The sequence below is a fragment of the Puntigrus tetrazona genome, chromosome 17 (assembly GCF_018831695.1).
Source record: "Puntigrus tetrazona isolate hp1 chromosome 17, ASM1883169v1, whole genome shotgun sequence".
Classification (NCBI taxonomy): Eukaryota; Metazoa; Chordata; class Actinopteri; order Cypriniformes; family Cyprinidae; genus Puntigrus; species Puntigrus tetrazona.
This window is the reverse complement of record NC_056715.1, coordinates 7831252-7855203: the sequence shown is the minus strand read 5'-3', so window position 1 is coordinate 7855203 and position 23952 is coordinate 7831252. Positions and strand designations below refer to the sequence as shown.

The 23952-nt window shown below is 37.7% G+C and overlaps 3 protein-coding genes and 1 long non-coding RNA gene across 6 annotated transcripts in view; 1 reads left to right on the top strand and 3 right to left on the bottom strand.

The window, feature by feature from the left end:
* birc6 (baculoviral IAP repeat containing 6) overlaps window positions 1-12128 on the bottom strand; it is a 78120-nt gene extending 65992 nt beyond the window's left edge. The window contains 6 exon segments of the mRNA XM_043262819.1: window positions 8-90; window positions 1951-2062; window positions 3100-3293; window positions 5877-6014; window positions 8768-8949; window positions 11709-12128. Of these exon segments, the coding sequence (XP_043118754.1) occupies window positions 8-90; window positions 1951-2062; window positions 3100-3293; window positions 5877-6014; window positions 8768-8949; window positions 11709-11910 (911 nt within the window). The 5' untranslated portion in view covers window positions 11911-12128.
* Window positions 12129-12681: 553 nt separating this feature from the next.
* Window positions 12682-15302, bottom strand: yipf4 (Yip1 domain family, member 4). The gene is made up of 6 exons (XM_043263464.1): window positions 15096-15302; window positions 14692-14845; window positions 14438-14609; window positions 13903-13980; window positions 13707-13820; window positions 12682-13627 (listed from the first exon to the last, which is right to left on the bottom strand). Exons 1-6 carry the CDS (start codon window positions 15151-15153, stop codon window positions 13490-13492), a joined length of 714 nt encoding a protein of 237 aa, XP_043119399.1. The 5' UTR covers window positions 15154-15302; the 3' UTR covers window positions 12682-13489.
* Window positions 15303-15454: 152 nt separating this feature from the next.
* On the top strand, window positions 15455-22343 carry exo1 (exonuclease 1). 3 transcript variants are annotated; one of them, XM_043263463.1, is made up of 15 exons: window positions 15455-15974; window positions 16071-16191; window positions 16343-16567; window positions 16682-16801; window positions 16888-17011; window positions 17215-17352; window positions 17784-17996; window positions 18298-18485; window positions 18656-18758; window positions 18899-19121; window positions 19213-19435; window positions 19617-20157; window positions 21090-21167; window positions 21321-21508; window positions 22054-22343. In XM_043263463.1, exons 3-15 carry the CDS (start codon window positions 16407-16409, stop codon window positions 22166-22168), a joined length of 2415 nt encoding a protein of 804 aa, XP_043119398.1. In that variant the 5' UTR covers window positions 15455-15974; window positions 16071-16191; window positions 16343-16406; the 3' UTR covers window positions 22169-22343. The 3 variants fall into 3 exon arrangements, with proteins under 3 accessions (XP_043119398.1, XP_043119396.1, XP_043119397.1); XM_043263461.1 differs by having other exon boundaries at window positions 21084-21167; window positions 22054-22342; XM_043263462.1 differs by having other exon boundaries at window positions 16292-16567; window positions 21084-21167; window positions 22054-22342.
* On the bottom strand, window positions 19994-23570 carry LOC122362155. Its single transcript, XR_006253064.1, has 3 exons — window positions 22649-23570; window positions 21262-21404; window positions 19994-20130 (listed from the first exon to the last, which is right to left on the bottom strand). It is a non-coding gene; the product is annotated as an uncharacterized LOC122362155 (long non-coding RNA).
* Window positions 23571-23952: the final 382 nt, after the last annotated feature.

Sequence of the window (23952 nt, the reverse complement as noted above, 5' to 3'; positions counted from 1 at the left end):
TTCTTACCAGGGCTCATCTGTAGGCTCCCAGCACACTAAACATACGCTGCAGGTGAAGCACATGGCCCGGTCATCACCTGTGGATGCAGGCTAGAAGGAAGGAGAAGTTGTTGTTAGCATCATCTATAGTGCAAAGATATTCAAAAGTCCAATACAACGGGACAAAGACAATACATTATAGAGCAGAAATTAGTGCTTTGGAAATATTTTGTGACATTGAATATAACATTGAAGAAAACTCTGAAGATTTGATATGATTGGAAAACCAGTCATAAAAAATATATATATATTTACTGTGCATTTGATGGATACATCAAAAGTACATTAGTACACTTAAATCAATGTGAATCTTAAGTGGCAAAAATACCATTTAAACAAGAATCCCACATGTTCTGCTTGTCTCTTGGTGAATGAACTATACATATACTGAAGCATGCATGACACTTGCTGCGTTTGAACACAATATAAAGAACAGCTCTAAAAGCTACTTTATATACTTTTCTTTTGAATATGTGACCCTGAACCACAAAACCAGTTATAATTAGCATGGGTAGAGTTGTAGCAACAGCCAAAAATACATTTATTTTTACAGTTAAAAATGATAGATTTTTCTTTTATGCCAAAAATCATTAGGACATTAAGTAAAGATCATGTTCCATAGATCTTTTGTAAATTTCCCACCATAAATATATCAAAACTTAATTTATGATTAGTAATACGCATTGCTAAGAAGTTTATTTAGTCTTTAAAGCCAATATTTTCAATATTTCAGGGTTTTTTTTGTTTCACATTCTAGATTTTAAAATAGTTATATTTTGGCTAAATATTGTCCTATCCTAACAAACCATACATCAACTGAAAGCTTTTCTCTTCATATGAAGAAAAGACCCTTATGACAGTTTTTTTGGTCCTGGGTCCCATATATACTTAACAGTCTTCATAGCAACCCAGCCAAAAAATAAATAAATAAAACTTAAAGAAACCATGACAAAAATTACTTAATGCAATGATATTACTACTACCAATAACAAAATTATTATTATTAAAATATTACCTTTAAAAGGAATAATTACCAGGATTTATAGAAAAGAAACATGTAAATACACAAAAGAAGAAAAACATTTTTTAATGATTCTTAATATTGTAAATTTCATGATTTCAGTTAATTGGACTTATTAAATTAAATACAACTTCATTTGACATTTACACCATGGGAAAGCATAAGACACATTTCAAAGGGCTTAAGCATGTTACGTTAGCAGAAGACATGACATGAAAGACTTATTTTCCAACACATCTGCTATCCACCTAGCCCTTAAAGAACCTACCGTTCGTAATCACATTATCCCATTTCGCTCTATTTCTTTATTAACTAACAAAATGTCCCTTTGCTGTGGCATCACCCTTTCATCCACAACACAGAGGCACTGTTCTCCCTTCACTTCGTTCGGTTGGCATGACAACAGGGAACATGGGTGAGAGGAGTAGTGTGGTCTCTTTGGTTACCAGTGCAGCTCAACCCTTTCTTGGCATGCATGCTGACTCGAGTAGAGACAATAACATGTACCAGCGCATCATTGGGAATTCCCTGATATTACAATAAAACCGAAAGCGGAACATTCATAAAATGATCTTTGAACTCATAATACACAGCTCAAACAGGTGCTGTCCAGGATTTATATTGGTTGTTTATATAGACTTAACAATTAGAACACACAATTCATTCATTCTTGTTGAGCCAGTTTTAGGTCTGTGCTCAAAATGATTTGACTTTCAGTAGTGACACAAACTTACTTTCACAATCAGTCAGTGGCCATTAAGAGGAATCATTCAGAGAGTGAAAAAAAAGAAACCAAAAAGGAAAAGCAAAACGAACCAGACATGCACAGGGCAAAATTTAAAGGTCACAGTGAATTTGAAAGGAATTATTGCTATGGTGATGACACAAACCTGGTGATAAAAGCCTGCCTGGGCCATGGGATCAGGCTGAGCCCACCTGTAGCCAGTATGAGGCCAGGATGTGAACGTTTCTCTCCTGTTAGCTTCACTGTACATCAAAGACCTGTAAATATCATACAAACAAGAAATCTTAGGTGGTGAAGAGTCACAAACAACACTTCAAACCATTCTACATCCTCAAATCCACTATAATTAAATACACTTATTCCTGTAAAAAACAACAACAACTGTACTTTCTATTGCTGTCACCATATAAGGTGCTCTTGGTTGCCAGCGTTTTTTAGTATGAAGGGGTCAGAAATTGAGAAATCAATCCCTTGATGCTTAGACATAACGGCTCACTGTACTATAAAAATGTCCTGCAAGTTCTCAAAATGTTCAAAAACAGCTATACGGAAGCCAATCAGGCATAATTTTATGGCATAATAGTGTGCACTGCCTTTGCAGAAGATCAACTCCTGCTTCCACAACACTGCCTGTTTAGCCCTGCCCACCGATTCAAACGTTTGGTTTAAAACGGGACAAATTAAAAAAATAATAATAATAAAATAATAAAACAAAATAATAAAAAGGCGGTTCATGACACCTTCAAGGTGTTCTGGTGTTTTTAAATTAGTTTTAGCTGAAACACCCTATTCTCCAAATCTCAAAAATAAAAGTCTACTGATTTTGTTCACCTACTGTGACCAAATTGGAAACGGAAAGGTAAAAGCACAGTTGACACCAATCAGAATGCTGAACTTGCCATTTTGTCCGCCAAACAAAACAGGAGAGTTAGTAGATTAACATAAGCAGAGCTGAACTTGAAAATGGTGCGCTGTGGTTGAGAAAACATACTTTCTAATGGTCATTCATGTTTATTTTGTGCTGTAACTAGTAGTAAATAACACATTAAAGAGCCACAAAACAGTATTTTTGATGTTTACATTATTGTATACAAAAATGTAAAGTTTAGACTTTGACAAAGTGCCTTAATTTTGGCATGAAACAATGTTCTCTTTGCTCTGTGATGTCATGGCTTGTCGAACATAGTCAATTCTTAAGCTGCACTATTTTCAGTAACATTCACAATTCTGAATGCTTTTATGCGATCACAAATAATTTGACAAACACTTAAGTGATCCTATCTTGTGCAGTTACCTGTCTACGGAGCGCCCGGGTCCGACACCCAACTCTGGCCTGCCGCTCGGTAAGAGGTAGGAGAGTCTGTCCATGACCGAAGAAGCGACCGAAAGGGCTGCGACATTCTGATTCAACTTCTTCAACTCGTTCACGATGGCACTCGTTACCACCTTCAGCACGTGATGAGGGAGATGGAAGGTCACGGTCGCCCACTGGAAAGCGAGAAAGACGGAGGGTGACAATACATTTCAACAGCATTTACAGGAGGACATGCAAGATGATGTAAATAATAGGTCTACGTCTTTTTTTCCTGGAGCTTGTAACAGCTGCAAAGACTTGAGGATTTTCCAAGCTCAGCTGCCTAATTTCTGGCCAAAGTGTATAAATATTTCTAAACTGAAATGTCTGAACAAGTCTGAACAAGCTTGTTCACAACAACCCTGGCTTTTTTAAAACTTTCACTCTCATTTAAACCTAGACAAAACTCCAATGTTCAAACATGAAATAACCTGATACACAATCTGTGCTCTTTCCAAGAGCCAGGAAAGTTCCAGAACCCAGTGCAGTGGCCTGACAGGGGTCAATGGAGAGCTGAGTGAGAAATCCATCACCGTAGCTGATGCTCATTGTTACAGCAGTGCGATCTGGATGTCCGCCAAATTACGGAAAAAAGGGTGCTTGGATGACTACACAAGGGAATGCAGCACTTACTTTCATTTTTTTTTTACCACATGAGGCTGATGCCGCGGTCCACAGCAAAACTGCATGAAGAGGACTGCAGTAATATGCTGATAGCTTGGAGGACGCAGGGGAGAAACATGCCGTCATTATTAACTGCAGAGGCCCATTTATTTAAACGCGGAGAAAGAAAGTGCTGATCTAGGATCAGTCTCCTTCCTGTTATCTAGAGGAATATGACTCATGGGTAGATGTTGTAAACATTTCCTAGACCAGCATTAACAGGGGGGATCCTTATAAACACACCATTTAAAATAGGACTCCCAGAAAAATAACCGGTGCTCTTGTTTTCTCTCTACAAAGATATACGATACACAAAAGACTAAGAAATTTCAGCTTTTTGTACACACGCTTGCACCTGTTAGGGACAGTTATATTTATATATATATATATATATATATATATATATATATATATATATATATATATATATATATATATATATATATATATATATGTATATATATATATATATATATATATATATATATATATATATATATATATATATATATATATATATACACACACATTTCTCTCTGCTCCTCACTTTGCATTCTTACAGTAGCAGTCGTGACAGTATGTATAAAGACAGAGGGAGTCTTAAGATGGACCTCAGCTCTGACAGACTTCACTGGCACAGGTGCATTAGTGGGAGTGTTTGATCATCCTCCTGTTACTGCAGGGCTACTGATACACCTCAGAGCTCTGCAGCACCGCTGTTCAATACAAGCCTGTGTGTGTCTGCACAGATAAGTCACTGTTAGGATGTGTCTCATGAATAATCTATACGCTGTAATGCTACATGACTCAACTATTCTTGCTTATTAATAAACACACAGACACACACATTGCGCCATGAGGTTTTGATATGACATTATGGGACCCACAAATTCAAGTAAGGAAAAGTAGCTTGCCAGAGGCTCTGCAGCACTGAAACATGAAGCCAAATCCCAGCACTGCACAATAATGAATGGATGGGCAATACTACCAGCGTGTGTGTTTGTGAGAGACCGAGAAGCAGTCCCGTGATTAAAGAACATATACCGCAATCAAGTCGAAGTCACATGAATTTGAATATTATCATTCATTTAAAAAAATTCTTGATAGGACAAAATGTGTTTTCTATGGTGGTCTGTTGTAAGATATGAAGATTTATTTTTTTAATATTGTTTTAAAACATTTAAAAAATGTTTTAAAAACAACTTTGAAATATAAGACTTGACTGTAAATTATAATATCCCGAATGCATAGAAACATGATTCACCACAGATATCACATCAATTCAGAGTAATAAAATTGCAGTTGGAGCTACGAAACAAGATGTAACAGAGATGTAAAGGTGCTTTATAAGATATATTTAATTAGTGAACTATTAAGTCTAATCATTAGACATTTAAAAAACATTGTAAGATATTAAGTAAATTATTAGAAAGGTGAAATTTTAAGTTATATTTGAGAGTAAATATAGTCTTAATTGTTGCTGTGAAAATCTAATTGTGAGATAGTGTTGCAACTGTGATATACTGCCATAGTTATTAAAATAGTGAACCATAACGTTGCAGTTCTGATTTTATATAAATTTATGAAAAAGTAAAGTGGCCATTATGACTTAGAAATGACTTCAATTACCATTTTAGCCATGAACAGGCTTGACACACAGAAATATAAAAAGATTAATTTGACACTTTGCACATTTTTTACAACTCTGTGGTTACAAAAATATTATAATGATCAGAAAAGTGTAGATTATGATTATTCCATGGTCTGTCTGAATACTTGAATCTGTTTGGCTGGCAGCTATGCAGTGAAAATGTTTAAATCACAGGTATTTAATCACATTCTTTCGATCAAGAATTCATTCAAATAAATGTGATGGACAAACTGACAAAAATAACAGTCATTTTTACCCTTCAGGTCAAATATTGTGCAGCAAAGAGCTGCTAGCTTTAACTATAACCTGGCAAATGCACTTCGCATAGGGTGTTCCTTAGCCTCTACATGCATTTAAATTGCCGTCGATACATAACCACATAAGACCTTACTGTTAGACTCACCTTTGCCACTTTGTGATTGGCTGCTGTCTCATGTGAGGTATTCTCCAGGCCTTCTTTGAGCTGGGTGAGAAAGAGATCGTAACCCTCCGTGTTGGAAACATCCACCTTCTCCATACACGCATACAACATCTGCTGGGCCTGCAGGGGAATACAAGGAACACTGTATATCATGCTTTCGCCCATATATATTCATACCCTTAAAGTTGCAGAATATTAGCAATAAGTCATTCATTATATAAAGAACACATGAAAGTCCATCACAGTTAAAAGGAACTGGCATTGAGTCTGTATCTTCTCATGTAGATATCAAATGATAGTGTTAGGCCATTCGACTGCTTCAGATTATTAAGGGCTACTGATCTCACAGGACCAATAGCACAGGAGTGATTGTATTTCTACTGCAGAAACATTAGATATTACAGAAACATGACAGTAAAGATGTTACATAACATCAACCTTTCAATAATGCTGTTCCTTTAAAATTCATATTCATCAAGAAATCTTAAATTATTTCTACCAAGGTTTCAACAAATATATTACATTTACAGATTGTTTTCAAAAGATGAAGCGCTAGACATCAAATTACAAAAAGAATCAGTCTATACTCCATTTTATGTTGATTTGTAACAACATTTTATTTATAACATCCACAAGGTTGGCACTGAATATTATGAACCCGAGCATATCATGACGCCTCTATTTTGACGCTTCATTCCACAGAGTTCAATGCACTGGGGAAGACTGTCATGAATGGTTAAAGGGCCTTAAAGCGCTGTGTCTCTTTTACCGAGCACTCAGGAGAAGGTTCACGCCTTATATTACTCACTACCTCTGAATAAGAATAAAAGCACATCACAGGGATATTCAGCTGATGTTTCTAACAATACTGCATCTGTTGGCTCCACCTAGAGATTTCCTATTTATGCCATTTTCGTGTGCCAAAGCATTTGAGTAGTAACAACTCATAAAAACGGCATGACGGCAATGTAATTTTAGATGAGTACAGAAGTGAAACACCGCCCCAGAGCTTAGAAAGACCAAATATAAAAAGGTAGGCCTCAATAAAACGGTCTCTTAAAGAGACATTCGTTCTCATGCGTTTTACTATGTCGAATCAGAACCATAAAACAATGAGGTAATCACGACCAACATTAAACTATTAAAAATCCTATATAAACAGATTTACATCCAGTGCTACGGTGATGACTCATGTTTACACTTCAGTTCTCACATTTCACTGTACACTTTATGAATGGTCTTTCTGAATAACAAGTTCAGTCACATGACATGACTAGGGAACTCCTAAGTTAACTCATGTGACCGAGCAGAACAGATTGGGCTCCCATGAGGAACAGCTCATAGCCTGAAGAAGTTTGTTTTGACATCAATGGCCTCTATTGTGTACTTGAAAATATCATCTTAGACAGATGTACATGTAGATCAAAAGTGGATTTAGGCATTAGAAAAAAGATGTCACTGCCATATTTATATTTCTAGTTTTGGTTTTTTTGGCTTTAAAAAGAAACAGTGGAAACCAGTAAAAGTTTGAGAGTCCGTAGGATTAGCATATTTAATTTTCCTTTAATAAAGTTTCTTATGCACGTCAAAAGTGCATTTCGTTTTTAACAATTCAATAAGTTAACAGTACAATGCCAAATATTATTACAATTTCAAATAGTCTTCTATTCTAATATATTTTAAGGGTAATTTTGAATTTTCATCTGCCATTATATTAATAAGATCAAATTTAAGATCTTAACCAACAATGCTGATGTGGTCTATTCTTAATGATCGATATTGAACGTGATGCTATTTAGCCTAAGACTAAACATATATGTTTGACAGAAGCCTACACCCCTCTGTAAATGAATGACGCAATTCATGAGGAATACTTCAACATCTTAACAGTCAAAGATGAACTGAGCAAGTCCTGATTGTTCAAACAACACAAACCAGACCCTAAAACGCATGACATGCATGTCACCATGTCAAAAGACAAATCAAACATTCCCGATATGACCCTTGTTTTCAGCAAAAGAGACACAAACAACATGATATCCAATTGTCAGCTTATCTCAGGTTATATGCTCATCGCTCTACGAAATACACTGGTTCTCACACATAAGCGTATGTGGCCAGGGAGTGGTGAGAGCTGGGAGGTTTGTTTTCAGAGAGTGTCCTAGGACACAATGGACCAGTCTGTCTGCATAGCGCTCTTTGTCAGACTGGTTATGCGATCACTATATCAACAAGCGCACTCAAACAACTAGCATTTTGCAGAGTTGTAACCTACACCGTACACTACGGAAGTGCATGACAGTAATTCCTGTCGTGCAGTGTTGGATGAGCCGCGGAAACTTGTTATATACTGTACTACACCATACTGACCTCAGAACCACACTGATGGATGACCTGTGCTTACACATGTTCTTAAAAATATTCAAGAAAAATTATAAGGTCTTATTACTTAAACATTATGAGCTGTCAAGCAGTAATGTGTCAGTTAAAAGCATTAATCAGCTGTAAAATAAACCAGGCAAATTATACTTGCCATCTGGTGTGCTAGACTTGCAAATTATAATTTTAACAAATATTTCTGCAATCATTCATATTTTACATATGCATACCTTAAATTTATTTGACAAATATCAGTGATTTTAGCTTCTTTTTGCCTAATTAAACAATTACAGACTCTAAAAAAAATTATTCAATGCATTTTAAAATGCCGAAAACGTCACTGTTTAGGTTTGAACTCCACAACCACATCAGCACATTTACCAATAGTGGTTCGGTATAAATAGCAACTCACTGATATATCAAGGCACAGCACATTACTAAATGTAAAGAATATGCTATATATTGATTGAAAATACACATTCAAGGATTCTTACCTCGGTAACGGGCAGCTCCAGCTGCACCATGTCTTCTGGCTTGGACACAGGGGCCTGGAGAGCTGTGTCCAAAAGAAGGATCCCATTCAAGTCCTTCCTGCAGCCGACGGCGTAATCGTCTACAAACAGCACCTTATCCACGGCTGGGAAGTACTGACACCTCACCCGGCACCCAGGTTTAGCTGTCACAAAACATACACAGAAGGAAAGAGGGTGATGTTATTTAAATTTATATTATTTAGAACTAGGCATATATATATATATATATATATGTGTGTGTGTGTATACAAACACAATCAAAAATACTAATTATAATATAACTTTTTTTTGTTTAAAAAAAATTATATCTTCAGTATCACGAGATATATATAAAATAAAAAGACTAATTAATTCAAGTGTATGCAAATAAAAAGATACTAAACTTGTTCTGAGCTACACCCTCATTTTAACAAATCAAACCAAACATTCAGAACATTCACCAACACCAAACGAAAAAAAAGTGAGAAATGCCACCGGCATCAGCAAGTCATTCCAAAATGTTCTGTTCCTTTTTATTCAAGAAAAGCCGAGCACCCTTTAACATGCATGAAAAACAGAAAGCTGAATGCAAAATGACTGAAATCTGATGAGCAAAAACAATGTTTGAAAGACGATATTTTCAGTAACATTATGCTAAATTCTATTTCAACCTCTTTTATACCTGCATTTGGCCTATTTCAATGCATTTTGAATTACACTTCTTAACAGGAGAAATAAAGAGCAACAGCTTTGATCCAAACTGCTCCTAAGCAGCTGCGTTACACCCTCAGGAGGGAAAAAAGGGAAAACCTCTCCAATCAATATTATCCAAACAAGCATGAGTCGACTGGTCTGCGCAAGCAACTCCCTATCCCAAGACTCCCTGCAAAATAACCTAATTGCATTTTCAAATGGACTAGTTATCAAGGTGGATGTTACACACTGGTGGTGTTTGAGGAGAGACCCCTGGTTTGTGTGTACAGCAATACACAATAAAAAGCACTATATAAATGCCTCATTTTTTTATTCATAGTTAGTGGACCGTAAACTCAACAATATCAATGTATCATAAGTATCTAAATGTAACCCAACCACTAGCTTACTGCAAAAATGTACAGACTTCTTGCTGCACACAGGGGATTTAAAAAAAAAAAAAAAAAAAAAAAAAAAAAATCACATGTGTTATGGTGTGAGACCGACTATGCTTTGCATTTCATATGTATCCATAGTAAACAGGTGTGCTTTAATTGAAAAAAGGCAAGGGTTAAAAACAGCTTTACCGTAATTTCAACCGCTGCTTTGATGAGGACATGAATGAAGTTAATCTCCTTAAACTGACCTTTCAGATTAGTCCTGGACTAAATGTCACATTTACAACATTTAGTTTTAATACTTTAAATCTGGCCCTGGAGTTTGCCTGGAAAGTGGCTTAAAGCTACATTCACAGATGTTCACACACGTTCATTGACACACACTTGACAGAAGACTTTCAAAGATAGTCTTACATCCTTTAGTGTGCAGCTGTCTTTTCTTCAAAGCATTTAGGTTTGCAGTGTCATCTTATGACAGTCAGTGAGATGGACGTTTCATAAGAGTAAATGACACAAACTATATTAAATATAAAATATTTCACTATTTTGGTGGAGACTGATTAAATGTCTGAACGTGGCCGTTTAATCCAGTTACTTAATGAATATTACCGCTTCAGGTAACAATACACATCTCCACTGTAATTATTTTTGCCCTTCATTAAATGATTCCAGGCTTTAACAAACAGAATAAAATACAAAACACACACCGACAAGGTCAACAATGTAATATTAACAACACCGCCACGGGCATTTATTCTTCCGTTCAAAATAACATGTTTAACAGCAAACCGGCACAGAAAGGACCCAAACTTTCCCAAACCAAACATACTATGATAAAATTTCTACAAATTAATATAATATTTTTACTTCACGCAACAATATAGACAGCTGTCACCGGTCAGGGTTGGCATAAACATGAGCAGTGTTACTGATCCGTAGCAGACCGGCTAGGCTATCGCTAGGCTAACGTTAGCATGATTAGCTAAACCTCTGTCAGCTAATTTAGACGCAAAAAGCAAAACATGGTTTACTGTAAAAGCCAAAATCTGTGGTAAAATATACTCTATATCACTGACATGCATTGAGATATTGCTTGAATGTCCGTGACACCAAGCAGGAGAAAGACACACACAAATACGAGCTGATATTTGCTAATGTTTAGATTAGCCGCTTTACCCTAATATCGCATCAGATTTTAGGTCGAGTCGTGGTTTAGCCTTATTTGACTTAGGAGGTGTAAAGACAAGAGGAGGTGTAAAATGTAAATAAGCAGTACTGTTGTGGTGTGTTTGGACATAACGTGGCAATGTTTACAGTGATCTGGCAGCACAACAGATTCAGGAGGCCCTAAACAGTGAGGATCATCCGGAGGCCCAAAGACTGAGAGATCACTGACAACAACTATCAAGAGTGAGCGATTATTCTCACAAACACCTATCAGAAGTGAAGGACGATTCATCAAGAGCCTGAATTGTAAAATGTCGATCTTAAAACGCTGCTCTATGAGGAGGTCCTGGAGTGAAGGATCACTCTCACACAGTCCCAGAAATATCGCAATGCATTTCCATCATCAAGCCCAAAGAGGCAAAGAATATTTTGACACAGCCCTCTACAAGGAGTCCAAATAGAAAAAAGTCATTCTCACAACACTGCACCATAAGAGAATCAAACACAATCTAACAGGATCATCTTGACACTGCCCTCCTCCATCACAAGCTATAGGAGGAAAAGATCCTATACGTCTGCTCTATGAGGATGTCCAGCCCATGATTCTGTACTATGATCCCGGTCGGGTGTTAAATCCCTCCGAACTCGTCCGAACCGAAACTCACCGTGCAGAGCCGAGGCCTGTAAAATAGCCCCGGAGGTGCCGTCGATGACTTTGATGCTGCCCCGGCTGGTGACGGCCAGGATGGCGTTGAGGGCCGGGTGGTAGGATAGACTCCGTAGGCCCTCCTCATCGCAGCGCAGGCAGCCGTCCCTCAGCACGACCCAGTCCGGCGAGCCTGGCGAGGCCGCCGCCGCCGCCGCCATCTTCCTGCTATCTTCCCTTCCTGCCTTCCCTCCTCCTTCAGTGGCTCCTCCGTGGACGCGACTCGACGAGAAAACGTTAAAGCTGAATCCCGAAGTACCGCTGCGCTTCCACTGCGGGCTCTAAACCTCCTCCCGATACCGCAGGAGCAGCGATTCACCATCAGCGGAGCGGAAACCAGCGGCTCCTTCTGCTCACACAACTCAGCGTGGAAACGGAACTGGCGTAGTCACCGTGTGATCTCCCGCCGCAACTCAGGGGGCGCTATAGATAGATGGAGTCGCAGGTTCTTGTAGTTAAAATTATTATTGTGTAAAACTGGCAACTACACTTACCACGATGGCTGTCAAGAATTTTGACAGTAAATCTTAAACCCTCTTTGTGTTTTGATATGCGTCAAGAGTAGAAACAACACTCTTGCCTCCATAAAGGAATAAAAATAAAATTCTGTCATCCTCTACTCACCCTTTAGTAGCAAAAAAAATATCATGGAAGTCAATGGTGACCCAAAACAGCCTGGTCACAAACTTTTATTCAAAATATTTTCCGTTGTGTTCGCCCAAACAAATTCATCCATATTCTGAAGTAATTCTGGGTGAATAAATGACAGATTTTTCATTTTTGAATGAATTGTTTTCAATATTATGCCCTTTTTTGATTGTTTTTTGTTATAACCAGTAGCCAAACATTTTAATGAATGTGAAATTAACAAATAAATAATCCAAGTATTATTCTTCCCTCGAAATTAACGAGATTCACAACAAAAAGGGTAATTACAGTGTCAATAGATTTTAATTTGATTCATGAATATAACAATTTCCAGACTCAATTATTTTAGCTCAACTAATATGGTAACATATGTCTGCAGTGTACACATCACCAGGTAGAAAGTTGTTTTCAATTGCATGTTCTACAAATAAAAATTCCTTTCCTTTTTGGCTACATTTACATAAATAAAATACACCACAGCCATATAAAACGACCAATTCAAGGCACCCATACAAAGCAGACCTTTTTACTCTAAGCTGTACCGCCTGCATACTCTTTTCTTTTTTTTTCTTTTTTTTTTTTTTTATGTAGAACTCATAAATTAAAAATGAAAATTGATAAGATCAGGAATTCTGTAATTGTATTGGATCAGTCTACAACAACAACAAAATCTGTCTACCATCAGCTGGTTTTTACCATTATGTGTGGTGACATAATTTCGTTACATGCTTTCCGTAGTCTTTTACAGTATAAAGTTCTCTTTTTTTTTTTTCTTTTGGTGTTTGTAACTGTCATGTAAAACCAGGGCTCCAGATTCCGGTGGCAGAGGGATCTCTGCAAACAGGGCTTCCACAGTAAAAGATGCAGCTTTTTATTGTGTACAAAATAAATGGAAGCAGTTAAATACACTAATGTCTGTACACCTCATTCCCCAAAGCATATAGGATTAAACAGGGTAAAAGAAAATAAAAAAAAAAAAGCAAGAAAATCCAAACTCCTTCTTGGTCTTCATGGAACATCCCTGCTGTGTAGCTCTCCACAGTGCTCTTTGTCAATGTCCAAGCAACGAGCCAATCAAAGCCTGTGGTCAATTCAGACTCCAGTATACAGAGACAGGAAGTAGATGTACAAAAGAAAGATGGGATATATGAGAAGGGGTTTCTTCGTTTTGAATTCATCACCGACGAGTAAAGAGGCAGCACTGTATGCAGCCCAGAATACTCCAAAAAGCTAGAAAAAAGAAAAAAAATCCATATTTACATATTATATAGTAATCCTCACACATAATTTCATATTCTTTAATATTTACCTTTATGAGTGTAGACACAACTTCAAAACCCCCAATGACCAGGAGAAGTGGAGCTATTACAATGAGTGGGAGCAAAGAATAGCCAATAACCCCAAGCACTTGCCCATAAGACACCTATAAATAAAATTAAAAACCATGAGTGGACATCCTTTTCAACTCATTATATGCTATTTGATGCTTTACAAAATGTAAATACCTCTCCACCCAGCACTCTTGCAAGAAGGAAAATAGTCAGTGATCCAAATATCCAGATCGTAATGATCCAGGAAACAACCTGATTGGTCAAAAAAAGATAAATAACATATTTTAAAATATATTCCAAATATGATGCATGATATGATCTTTATGATCATCCTGAACGTCACTTCAGAATGGTGCTATTAATGTAATATTACAACTGTTATTCTACTATAATACTATAACATTTATTTTATCAAATAAATGCGTTTCACAATGTCTAAGGTTCTCTGTCTATAAAATCTTGCATTAAATTACACATGAAATAAAGTAATAAAAAATTAATATTTAAAAATATTCTAAACATATATCTAACAAATATTTGATGACTAGACTTAGAACTGTGGTTTTAGAATCACAAATATCATTCATTTTATTTCTTTAGCCTACAGTCTATGGCAATCTATTTCGCATTTTGATGGTAGGTCTATGTACATCTTCACTACACACACAAAACACTGCTCACGGTCAAGATACAAATAAAAATGTCTCACCCTAAACTGTCCGTAGATGGAGATCATGGAGAAGAGCAGGACAACAGCCAGCGGGCCCCAAAAATCAGGATTGTCCCTCACCACCTGTCTGTTAAAACCCAGCGAGGGCATTGGCATCAACACGCACCTGATCTTGTAGTAGATGTCCTTTAAATCAATGTCCAACTCCTCCCTGCTCAAACACAAACAACAAATAAACACAACCGAAAGCAAATGTGACATCAAGCATCACAAATCAAGTCTCGGAAACTCACAGGAGTGGTTTAGTGTCCTCGGAATCCTCCTCCTCCACCTCCAGCAACCATCCATAACCTCTCTGTCTCAGGAAGGTGGTGGCGTAAGTGTCCCTGGTGGAATCAGGGCCCATATTAAGTGTGATGTCCGGTGCATCGATGGTGCCGCTGAGCTCTGGTGGATGAGAGGTTATTTTAGATTAATATAACTCACTCTTGCTTCCACATTGAGCCTAAAAAACAACACCCATGTCATGACACATTAAGAGGCTTGATCATTCACGTACTTCGCTACATCCTCATATTAATGTATGTGTAGATCGTACACACAAACACAACCAACTGCATTCCATCATAAAACAGACTCGCACATCAGAGAAGAGACGTGCGGATGCTTTGGGGCCTTTTAATCACTGTAACGTTACCTTCAGCGTCCGTCGAGGAGACGAAGGTAAAATCTCCGTTGGTGGGAGAGAACTGCATGGCTGACAGCGATAACAGCTCGGGCTTCACTCACAAACACACACACCGCCGCCGATCGCGCACCTTCACACCATTGCCACGTTTAACGATTCCTACCGAACGGCTTTCGGACGGGACTGCTGGCTCAAAACAGTCATGGAGGAAGCAGGAAGTGCAGAAAAAAAACAGACGACACGTCAAATCCTGGAGCAGAACGGAACGGGGAGGCACGCGCTCCACCCAGCGCCAGAACCGAGCACCGACAGCACACGTTCAGTGCACCTAGGCAGCACCACCCCGTGACCGTTCAGGAAAAAAGGGTTACATGTATGACATAGCATTACGTTACATCTACTCTGTATTATTATTATATATAAGCTGCTTAAATTTTACTCAGCGTTATTGGCTGCGCTATTATTACACTATTAGTATTATCACACTTGTTGTTACACTCCCTAGGATTGAACAGAAGACCGAACCGTGATGAAAATGCATAGTTACTAGTTTTAGTCTTTCTCAGTCTCATATGTTCAGTGTTATATGTAACAAAGACGGGATATAAAAGAAACATCTAAAACAAATCAAATGTATCGGATTTTATGACTGCTTTCGTCTCTTTTTCCAGCATTATAAATAAATAAATAAAATAAATAAATAAATTATGCATTATAAAGATCGTGAGATTCCTTGTCCCGCCTCTTCAATATTTCGACGCTGTGATTGGCTGTCTTTCTCAAGCTGACCAATAGGGTTATTCTGCAGTGATGTCACGTTTTTGCCGCTAAAGTCGAACCCCTGCCCTGTAACACAAGCAGACACCGAAGCGGACGTAAATGCTCTGGGTAAGTGTGTTTTTTGATAAATAATAAAACAAAAAATTACTTTAATGTACACGTGAATACGGTATTAGCTCCATCGATCTCTCCTGTGTTGTTCAGACTATCTAAGTTGTTCAAACCTCAAGTTTCGCGAGAATTGTCACTGTTCTTGGTTTTGGAGGGATTTGGCGGTTGAAGTCTTGCGGACGTATGAAATAAACATCAACTTAAACGTCTTAAAGTAAGTTAATATATATAGTTTTTTTTACAAACGTCCTCGCGGCTGGACGGTTAGGGAATGTTTTCAGTTGACGTTTTTAGGATGTGTTTATGTTCCACAGTGCATCGTGTGTTCTCAATGATCATCAGAGACGTATGTTTTCATCTGATAGAGTGACAAAGGCCGGATTCTGATCAGCCATCATCTTCAGACATCTGTCTTTCCAGACAGACAACATGGGAATTCAAGGCCTGTTGCAGTTTATTAAGGATGCATCGGAGCCTATTAATGTGAAGAAGTATCAAGGACAGACAGTGGCGGTGGACACATACTGCTGGCTCCATAAGGGAGCATTTTCATGTGCTGAGAAACTTGCAAAAGGAGAACCTACAGATCAGTGAGTCGTTTCATTCATTTGCATGTTATATCCCATGTGTAATTCACACAGTTTAGTCATTGTCCAGATAAAAATATGCATTTCTCATGCTCGCATTCATTGCGTGTCCATTAGGTATGTGTCGTACTGTATGAAGTTTGTGGATATGCTGCTGTCTTTTGGTGTTAAGCCAATCTTGGTGTTTGATGGACGCAATTTGCCATCCAAACAGGAAGTAGAGAAGTCCCGACGCGAGTAAGAACAGAATATTTAACTGGTTACTTACTAAGTTGATTTGTTGAATTAAAATTTTAAATGTTAAATGTATATTTAATTAACAGGCGGCGACAGGCAAATCTGCAGAAAGGCAAACAGCTTCTGCGGGAGGGTAAGATTTCAGAAGCCAGGGAATGTTTTACCCGCAGTGTTAATATCACCCCATCTATGGCACATGATGTCATTAAGGTGAGACCATTGCACCTGATGTCTGTAAACAGTATTTGTTTTGGAATTAGTGAAATATATTGAAGTCAATATACTAGGATGTGTTTAGTAGACAGTGGATGATAATGTTAACTGTTATGCACTATTGGAAACCGATTAATCAAGATTTCACCTTTTTTGTTCAGTTTGACATTTTTTGTTTATGCTTGTCTACTGGTTTTCAGACCGCCAGAATGCGTGGAGTGGACTGTGTTGTTGCTCCATATGAAGCAGATGCCCAGTTGGCTTTCCTAAACAAATCTGGTATCGCTCAGGCAGTGATCACAGAGGACTCAGATCTGCTGGCATTTGGGTGTAAAAAGGTACCAGTTCAATGTGAAAAAACAGATATTGATCACAGCCTGGTTTAATCCAAGTCTGCACTGCAAAAACTGCTAAATTATGTGTGTACATATATTCAAAAGTTTGAGATTGGTAACATTTATTTTATTTTATTTTAAAGTTCGAAAGTTGTTTCAGTTATTACAATTAAATGATTGTGTTGCACAAAAAAATAGACGGCTGGTACTTTATATTGGAGAAAAAAATTCTTTGTGCAAATAAAAAAGGCCATGGTGAGTAAAAGCCACCTTTTTCAAAATCATTTAATAAAATCAGAAATCATTGTAATCATATTTACTAAGAATTATATCTAAAATATAATATCATAATAAACTTCATAGCTCATTGAATCAGAGTGGTGCTGGCAAACATGTTGGACAGTGGGGATATTAACTTTATGCATTGTTTGAAGGTGATTTTAAAGATGGATAAACAAGGTAATGGACTGGAGATTGATCAGTGTCACCTTGGCCGTTGCAAGTCTCTTGGGAACATCTTTACAGAGGAGAAGTTCCGTTACATGTGCATCCTCTCTGGCTGTGACTATCTGCCATCTCTATATGGCATCGGTCTGGGAAAGGCATGCAAGCTGCTCAGGATGGCAAATAATCCAGATATTCTGAAGGTGAGAGTTGGTTAGAAACATTTAATATGCTAAACTGCCACAACAAACAGTTATTTATGTGCTCATAGTTGTGCAATGATCATATTACTAAAACGGCATGTTTTATCACGCCCCTCTTGCTCTGGTAAGATTCCCATGGGACAAACTGCCTTCAGTGTTCTGTGTGTTGCATTTCATTTTTGTCCTTCTGTCTTTTTGGAATATATTTTAGTGGAAGACCTGAGCAATCTTCTGTAAAAACAATTGTACCTACATTATAATTTGGCATAACCAAACTAAATAATTAGTCTCTGTTATACAGGTGATAAAGAAGATGGGTCAGTACCTGAAGATGGACATCACTGTGCCAGATGAGTACATTGAGGGTTTCACAAAAGCCGACAACACATTTCTGTATCAGCTGGTCTTTGACCCCTTGAAGAGGAAGGTGGTTCCTTTGAACCCTTACCCGGATCACATTGACCCTGCTTCCCTCAACTATGCTGGAACGTATCTTTCACATATTGTATATTATTTGAATAGAAACGGCTGAGCTTTTGTTTTATAATTAATCAATGAATTGTCTTGTCTTGACACATGCAGAAGCTGTTTTTAAAGTATGTATGTTTGTGTTGCAAACACTGTCTGATTAAAAATGTAACTTAACTGATTAAATGCAGTAATGTAGGAGATGAGAAAGGGCTGGAAATGGCTCTCGGGAATGTGGACATTAACACAATGCAAAGGATAGATGATTTCAACCCTGACACACCTTACACTCAGGTAACCTAGTCATCTTTAATGTATATTTGCTTAAACGTATAAATGAATTTCATAGCGTAGTTTATTTGCTATTATAGAACTTTTATAATAATAATAACACCGTAGCAGAGTACCTAATGTGCCTATCTCCTTTCTTCCAGCCCTCTAAAGCTGCTCGCAGTAGTTCTTGGAATGACAGATGTGGCAAAAATGTTCCATTGCAGATAAGTATTTGGAGCAAGAACTACGAACCAGGTATCACCCAGCCAAAGAGTCCTACAACCCCCAAAAGACCCCCTCCTACTCGGGGCAAAGAAAAGATCATCACCGTGCAGAGTTTAAAAATGCCCCAAAGAGAATCACAAGTGAAAAGACCCCGTGAAGGTAAGCAGGCTTTGGTACCATGAATATACATCTCAAGGATTAAACTGATTCTGTAATGTGTTTTATTTTTCTTTTTTTTTTTTTACTATAGAGACCAGCCTCTCTGTAGATGACCTGTTAGGGCAGTATTCAGCTGGTGTAAAGAGACGCTGTTCTGAAACTCCGCCCACCACTGAGCCGCTGGCCAATGACAGCATTGAGAAGGGGAATGGCAGCACAGTCGGACAGTGCCGCCCTCGAAATCGCTTTGCAACACTGTTGCAGTGGAGAAACCAGTCAGAAGAGGGCACTGGAGAGCAGGTCATGCGCAGCAGGTATGAGCACAATGGGGAAGCGTACTAAAGCAATGTGTACCGTTGCTATCAAAAGTTTCTGTCACACCGTAATTGTATTGCACATGCAGTCAAAGGGTTTTTTTTAGTACTAAGTTAATTCGGAGGTTGTACTTCCAGTGTAAAGTCTGTTGAAAATAATCATATCTCCAATCTCCATCAGGTTCTTCTGTCATGGTGAATCCAATATGGCAGTAACTCAGGGAGATTCACAAAAACAAGATTTACCTCATCCTACGAAGTCTCTAGAGACTTCTGTCTCACAGTTGGAAGGGGAAACACCAGCATTGTGTCAAGACCCTGACCCAGAGAGAAAGCAGGTCAAAGATGAGTCATCCAGCCCATCTGCATCTCCTGCTCACTCCCCCAGGCCTGCTAGTTTGGGTCTTGGGGACTTTAGCTGCTCAGGAAGCACCAAAGATCTCAATAAATCTGCTTCACATCCATCCACCGTCACCACAGACAGAAACCGCTCTTCCACACCTTCAGGGTTATTCACTCTGCAGCAATTCCACAGAAAGAAGGGCAGCTTCTCCTGGGCAGGATCAGGGCTTTCTCTCTCGTCCTCTCCTGTAGAGGGCACTGAGGATGCAGAGAAATCTCCCGGGTCTCCTCCGTCTCAAGACAGTGCATATTTCTCTCAGTCTAGCAGCATCTCTGCTGGTGTGGAGGACTCCCTAGTAACAGAGGACAACTCTGATAAGGTGAGAAAATATATTTGATCTATTCATATTTTATACCATCTACTATAAAAGAATATTTCACCCCAAAATTAAAATGCTGTCATCATTTACTCACCATCATTGTCTCTCTATATAACACAATGCTCCATAATATAATCAGTAGGGATCAACCAAACCGGGCTGTGTTTCCCAAAAGCACCATAAGCTTAATTACATTGTAGACCCACTGAAATTATGTAAATGGTGACTATTTTTCATTTCCTTTATGGTGCAAGCTCAACATCTTAATTGTGGTATTAGTAATTTACAGTATAGTAATTTACAACAATTTACTTAGTTTTAATTAGACTCAAAATGATTAACAGATGCACGCACAGTTACATGTACTGCATAAATGTATTTTACTAACCACAAATAAATACCTTTGTACAAATAACAATTTGAGTCTGGAATTCGGGATTTTTACAAATACAAATGTTCTGTTCTACATTATTTTATCATAAATTGCTCATGCAAAACATAATCTGTGTATATGTGGATGAGGTGACACGTGCATTAATTGATGCCTAGTTCAAGTAGATCTTGTTCAGTTTATTTGGATTTTGAGGCTTCATTTTCACAGATTACAGCATTTCACAATCTGACCGTGGAATTTGCTCTGTTTTTATAGATTTTTTTTTATTTAAAGTAACTTTTCTGTCATCTAATGATCACTTTCAGTTTATTATAACTGAATAAAAGAAACTCCATAATCAAATAACAGTTCGATGTTGTCTCAAAATAAATATAAATTTGTTGTAATGACAACATTTAGCATATACATGCAGCATATAATTAATCAGTTTCCTTTTATTTTATTATTTGTAATTTTATTTAAACTTAACCATTGAATTTTAGCATCAACCATTTATCGGTTATTTCTTTTTCTTTTTTTATTCTTTTCGAAGGAAAAGGAGAGGGATTTAGACGGCTCCGACAGCCCAAGCTGTTCTCCCACAGACAAGCTGAAACCTGCTCTGAACAGAACAAAGGCACGTCCGTCTAATCATGACCCAAAACCACAGTCTGCATTCTGCATTTTCATTTCCTTGCACCGTAGAATGTGGGAGTGAGGGGGAATTATACCTTGATATTATTTTCCCCACACCTCCACCCTCAGTCTGACTTCCTACCCCGTGCTCTAGGTTTCAGGGTTGTCTCGGAAACAGCCTTGTGGGCAGGATAAAGGTGGTAAAATCGAGACCTCAGCTCCCGCTAGGCCCAGTGGTCTGAGGAAGAAAGCGAGTGGGAAAAAGAGCACCGTCAACAATGAGAACAGTCCAGGCCTGCAGGCCACCATCAGCGGCCTCTGGGGGGCCTTCAGCTTTAAGAAGTAAGTCAGCCTGTGTGCAAGTATGTGATTGTATAAATAAGTGAATCAACGTGGCAACGACAAGCCCTCACGCTGTCCAATGCATCTTCTATCGTTTATTTATGGCTGTCAGTTCCACCTGTGGTCAGCAGGGGCAGTAATGGCAGAAACCTGTTAACGCCAAGATACTAAACTAATGGGAGTGGTGTTGTTACCTAGTTGATATTTGAACAACAGAGGTGTAACTAATTGATTGGGTAAAGTGAGAGTCATTGTAGTAGTTTAGAGAAGGGTGGTGCCTGCTCGCTATGAAAGTAAATAAATTCCCATTACGTAATGCTCAGGCCTGAGATGAATAATAATGGCCTGAGTCAGTGCAGGATTGAAGGGGGAGGGGCTAATCAACATACCAGTTAAATGTGAAACTAGAGAAGTATCTGATTGCTCTTTGGCAATTGAGATCTTGTCCATACGTTTTGTTTCAAAGCCGTATGATGGGACCCAACAAAATGGCCACATGCTTTGATGTGAATGTATTTAAATGTTTGTGCATGTGTTTGTTTAAGGGACAATCCAAAGCTGAACGCTTGTAAGAAAGGAGAGCCGATGTCTCCGGTCAGGGAGAATGTGATGACAGAACTGACTGAAGCAGATCAAGAGATTGTCATCATCGCAGAATGAAATGTCATCTTTTCAATCAAATCATTGTTTCTTTTATCAGTAACAGCCAGCCTTTCATACCGTGTATGTTCATATTTTTGTATGATAAATAAAGCTTGCAGTATAATTAATCTTATTTTATTTCAAGTCAATAAAGACATGGTTCTCTCTTAGTAATTGATTTGTGCTCTGCTTTTATTCACTTCATTTAAATTTACAGAATAATCTAAGGTTTAATTTCTATGATGTGCATAATTTGTATAGTGTATGAACTGTTTAACCTACAGTCTCCTAAGGCTAAATATATGCAGTAGAAGATGCTTAGTTAAACAACAATCATAAGTAGGCTTTTAAGAAGCAGTCGCAAACACTTTCGTAAGTTAGACTAAATCCAGATTAAAGTCATAAAATCAAAATGTACAGCTTTTGATAGCGTTATTATAAATGGTGTATAAGTGCACATATCTACAATTCAATAGTGAAAAAAAACTCTCACCCTACCTACATTCTTTCTTGTTTGATAAGCGATGACATTCAGATACAAATCACTAGTCAAAAGTCCAGATGCTGGTTTCATTTTTTTGTAATAGTTTTAACTTTTTTTTTTTTTTTTTTTATGAAATTGTCAAAATACAGTTGTCACAATAAAAATAAATAAAATGTATTTACAGATGTAAATGTGTCCCTTGTTACGTAGCTAATATATAAAAAAAAAAAAATTCTAAACGTTATCATTTTCAGCCTTTATTAAAGTAGAAATGCAAGTTTACCCTGCAGCTGTGCGTGTGTGTGCAGTGTGCCATGCGCTACAATTTTGCTATCGTTTACCTGGATTCCACCTTAACAAAGAAGTCGGAAATTTATTTGTGCTGCGCGTGGGTGGAAGTGTTAGGCTGGCTAAGGAATGTAGTATGTGAGTGAACAAATGCCCTAAGTGCAATGCTAGACCTCAATCCTGCTTTAGGACATCAGAAGACGCCTCACAAAGATGCCTTATCAAGTCAGTTTTACAAAAATGCATGTGCTCATTGACAAACACTATCACTCTTAGAGACTTATCGGGACGATCTTAGTTGTTTTGCTTGAATACATAGTTTTCTGGCTCTTACATTCTTTGGGTGTTTCTAATTCGTCTGACTCACTCACATGTCAGGTTATGAATGCATGTAAGAAGCCCCGAGCAGGACAACTGCCTTAAGAAATGCTGGGACGTGTTAAACACAGCATATCCAAAGGGATCTGCAACTGTTCTCAAAATGTAGCTATTTATGATTCAAAAGTGACTAAGAAAAGCATACCCGCTGAAGCGAACTGCAGCAAAGTGCGTTATTAAAGGCCACAATGGTAATGATACCAAAGAGTCCACCTAGGCCTTGTTTGGTCATTTTAGCACCATTATTTTACATCAGGAATGAGCAATGGTAATTACATTGTGCATTGTTTTTACGTTACAAAAAGAGTAAAAATGTATTTTGTTTCAGAGGAAACCAATTATATTGGAATGTACAGAGAACAAACATTTTTTTATAAAACATATCCGATGTCACTTGCTTGACAGACATATAAGAAGTTACTTCAGCTTTAGGCAATTTTATGTCTTTGGAATTTATTAAATTAACCATTTATTTTTGTTACATGATGGTCGCATTGAAACTGCCTTGGAAACTGAAATAAATTAAATTAAATAAATTATATTTATTTTGTGTGAAAGCTATTTCTATAAAGATTTCCGAAATTTTGCTTTTCATGCCTTACATGGAAAGAAAAACAAAAAACAGATTTTTCATGCAAAGTACAAATGAATA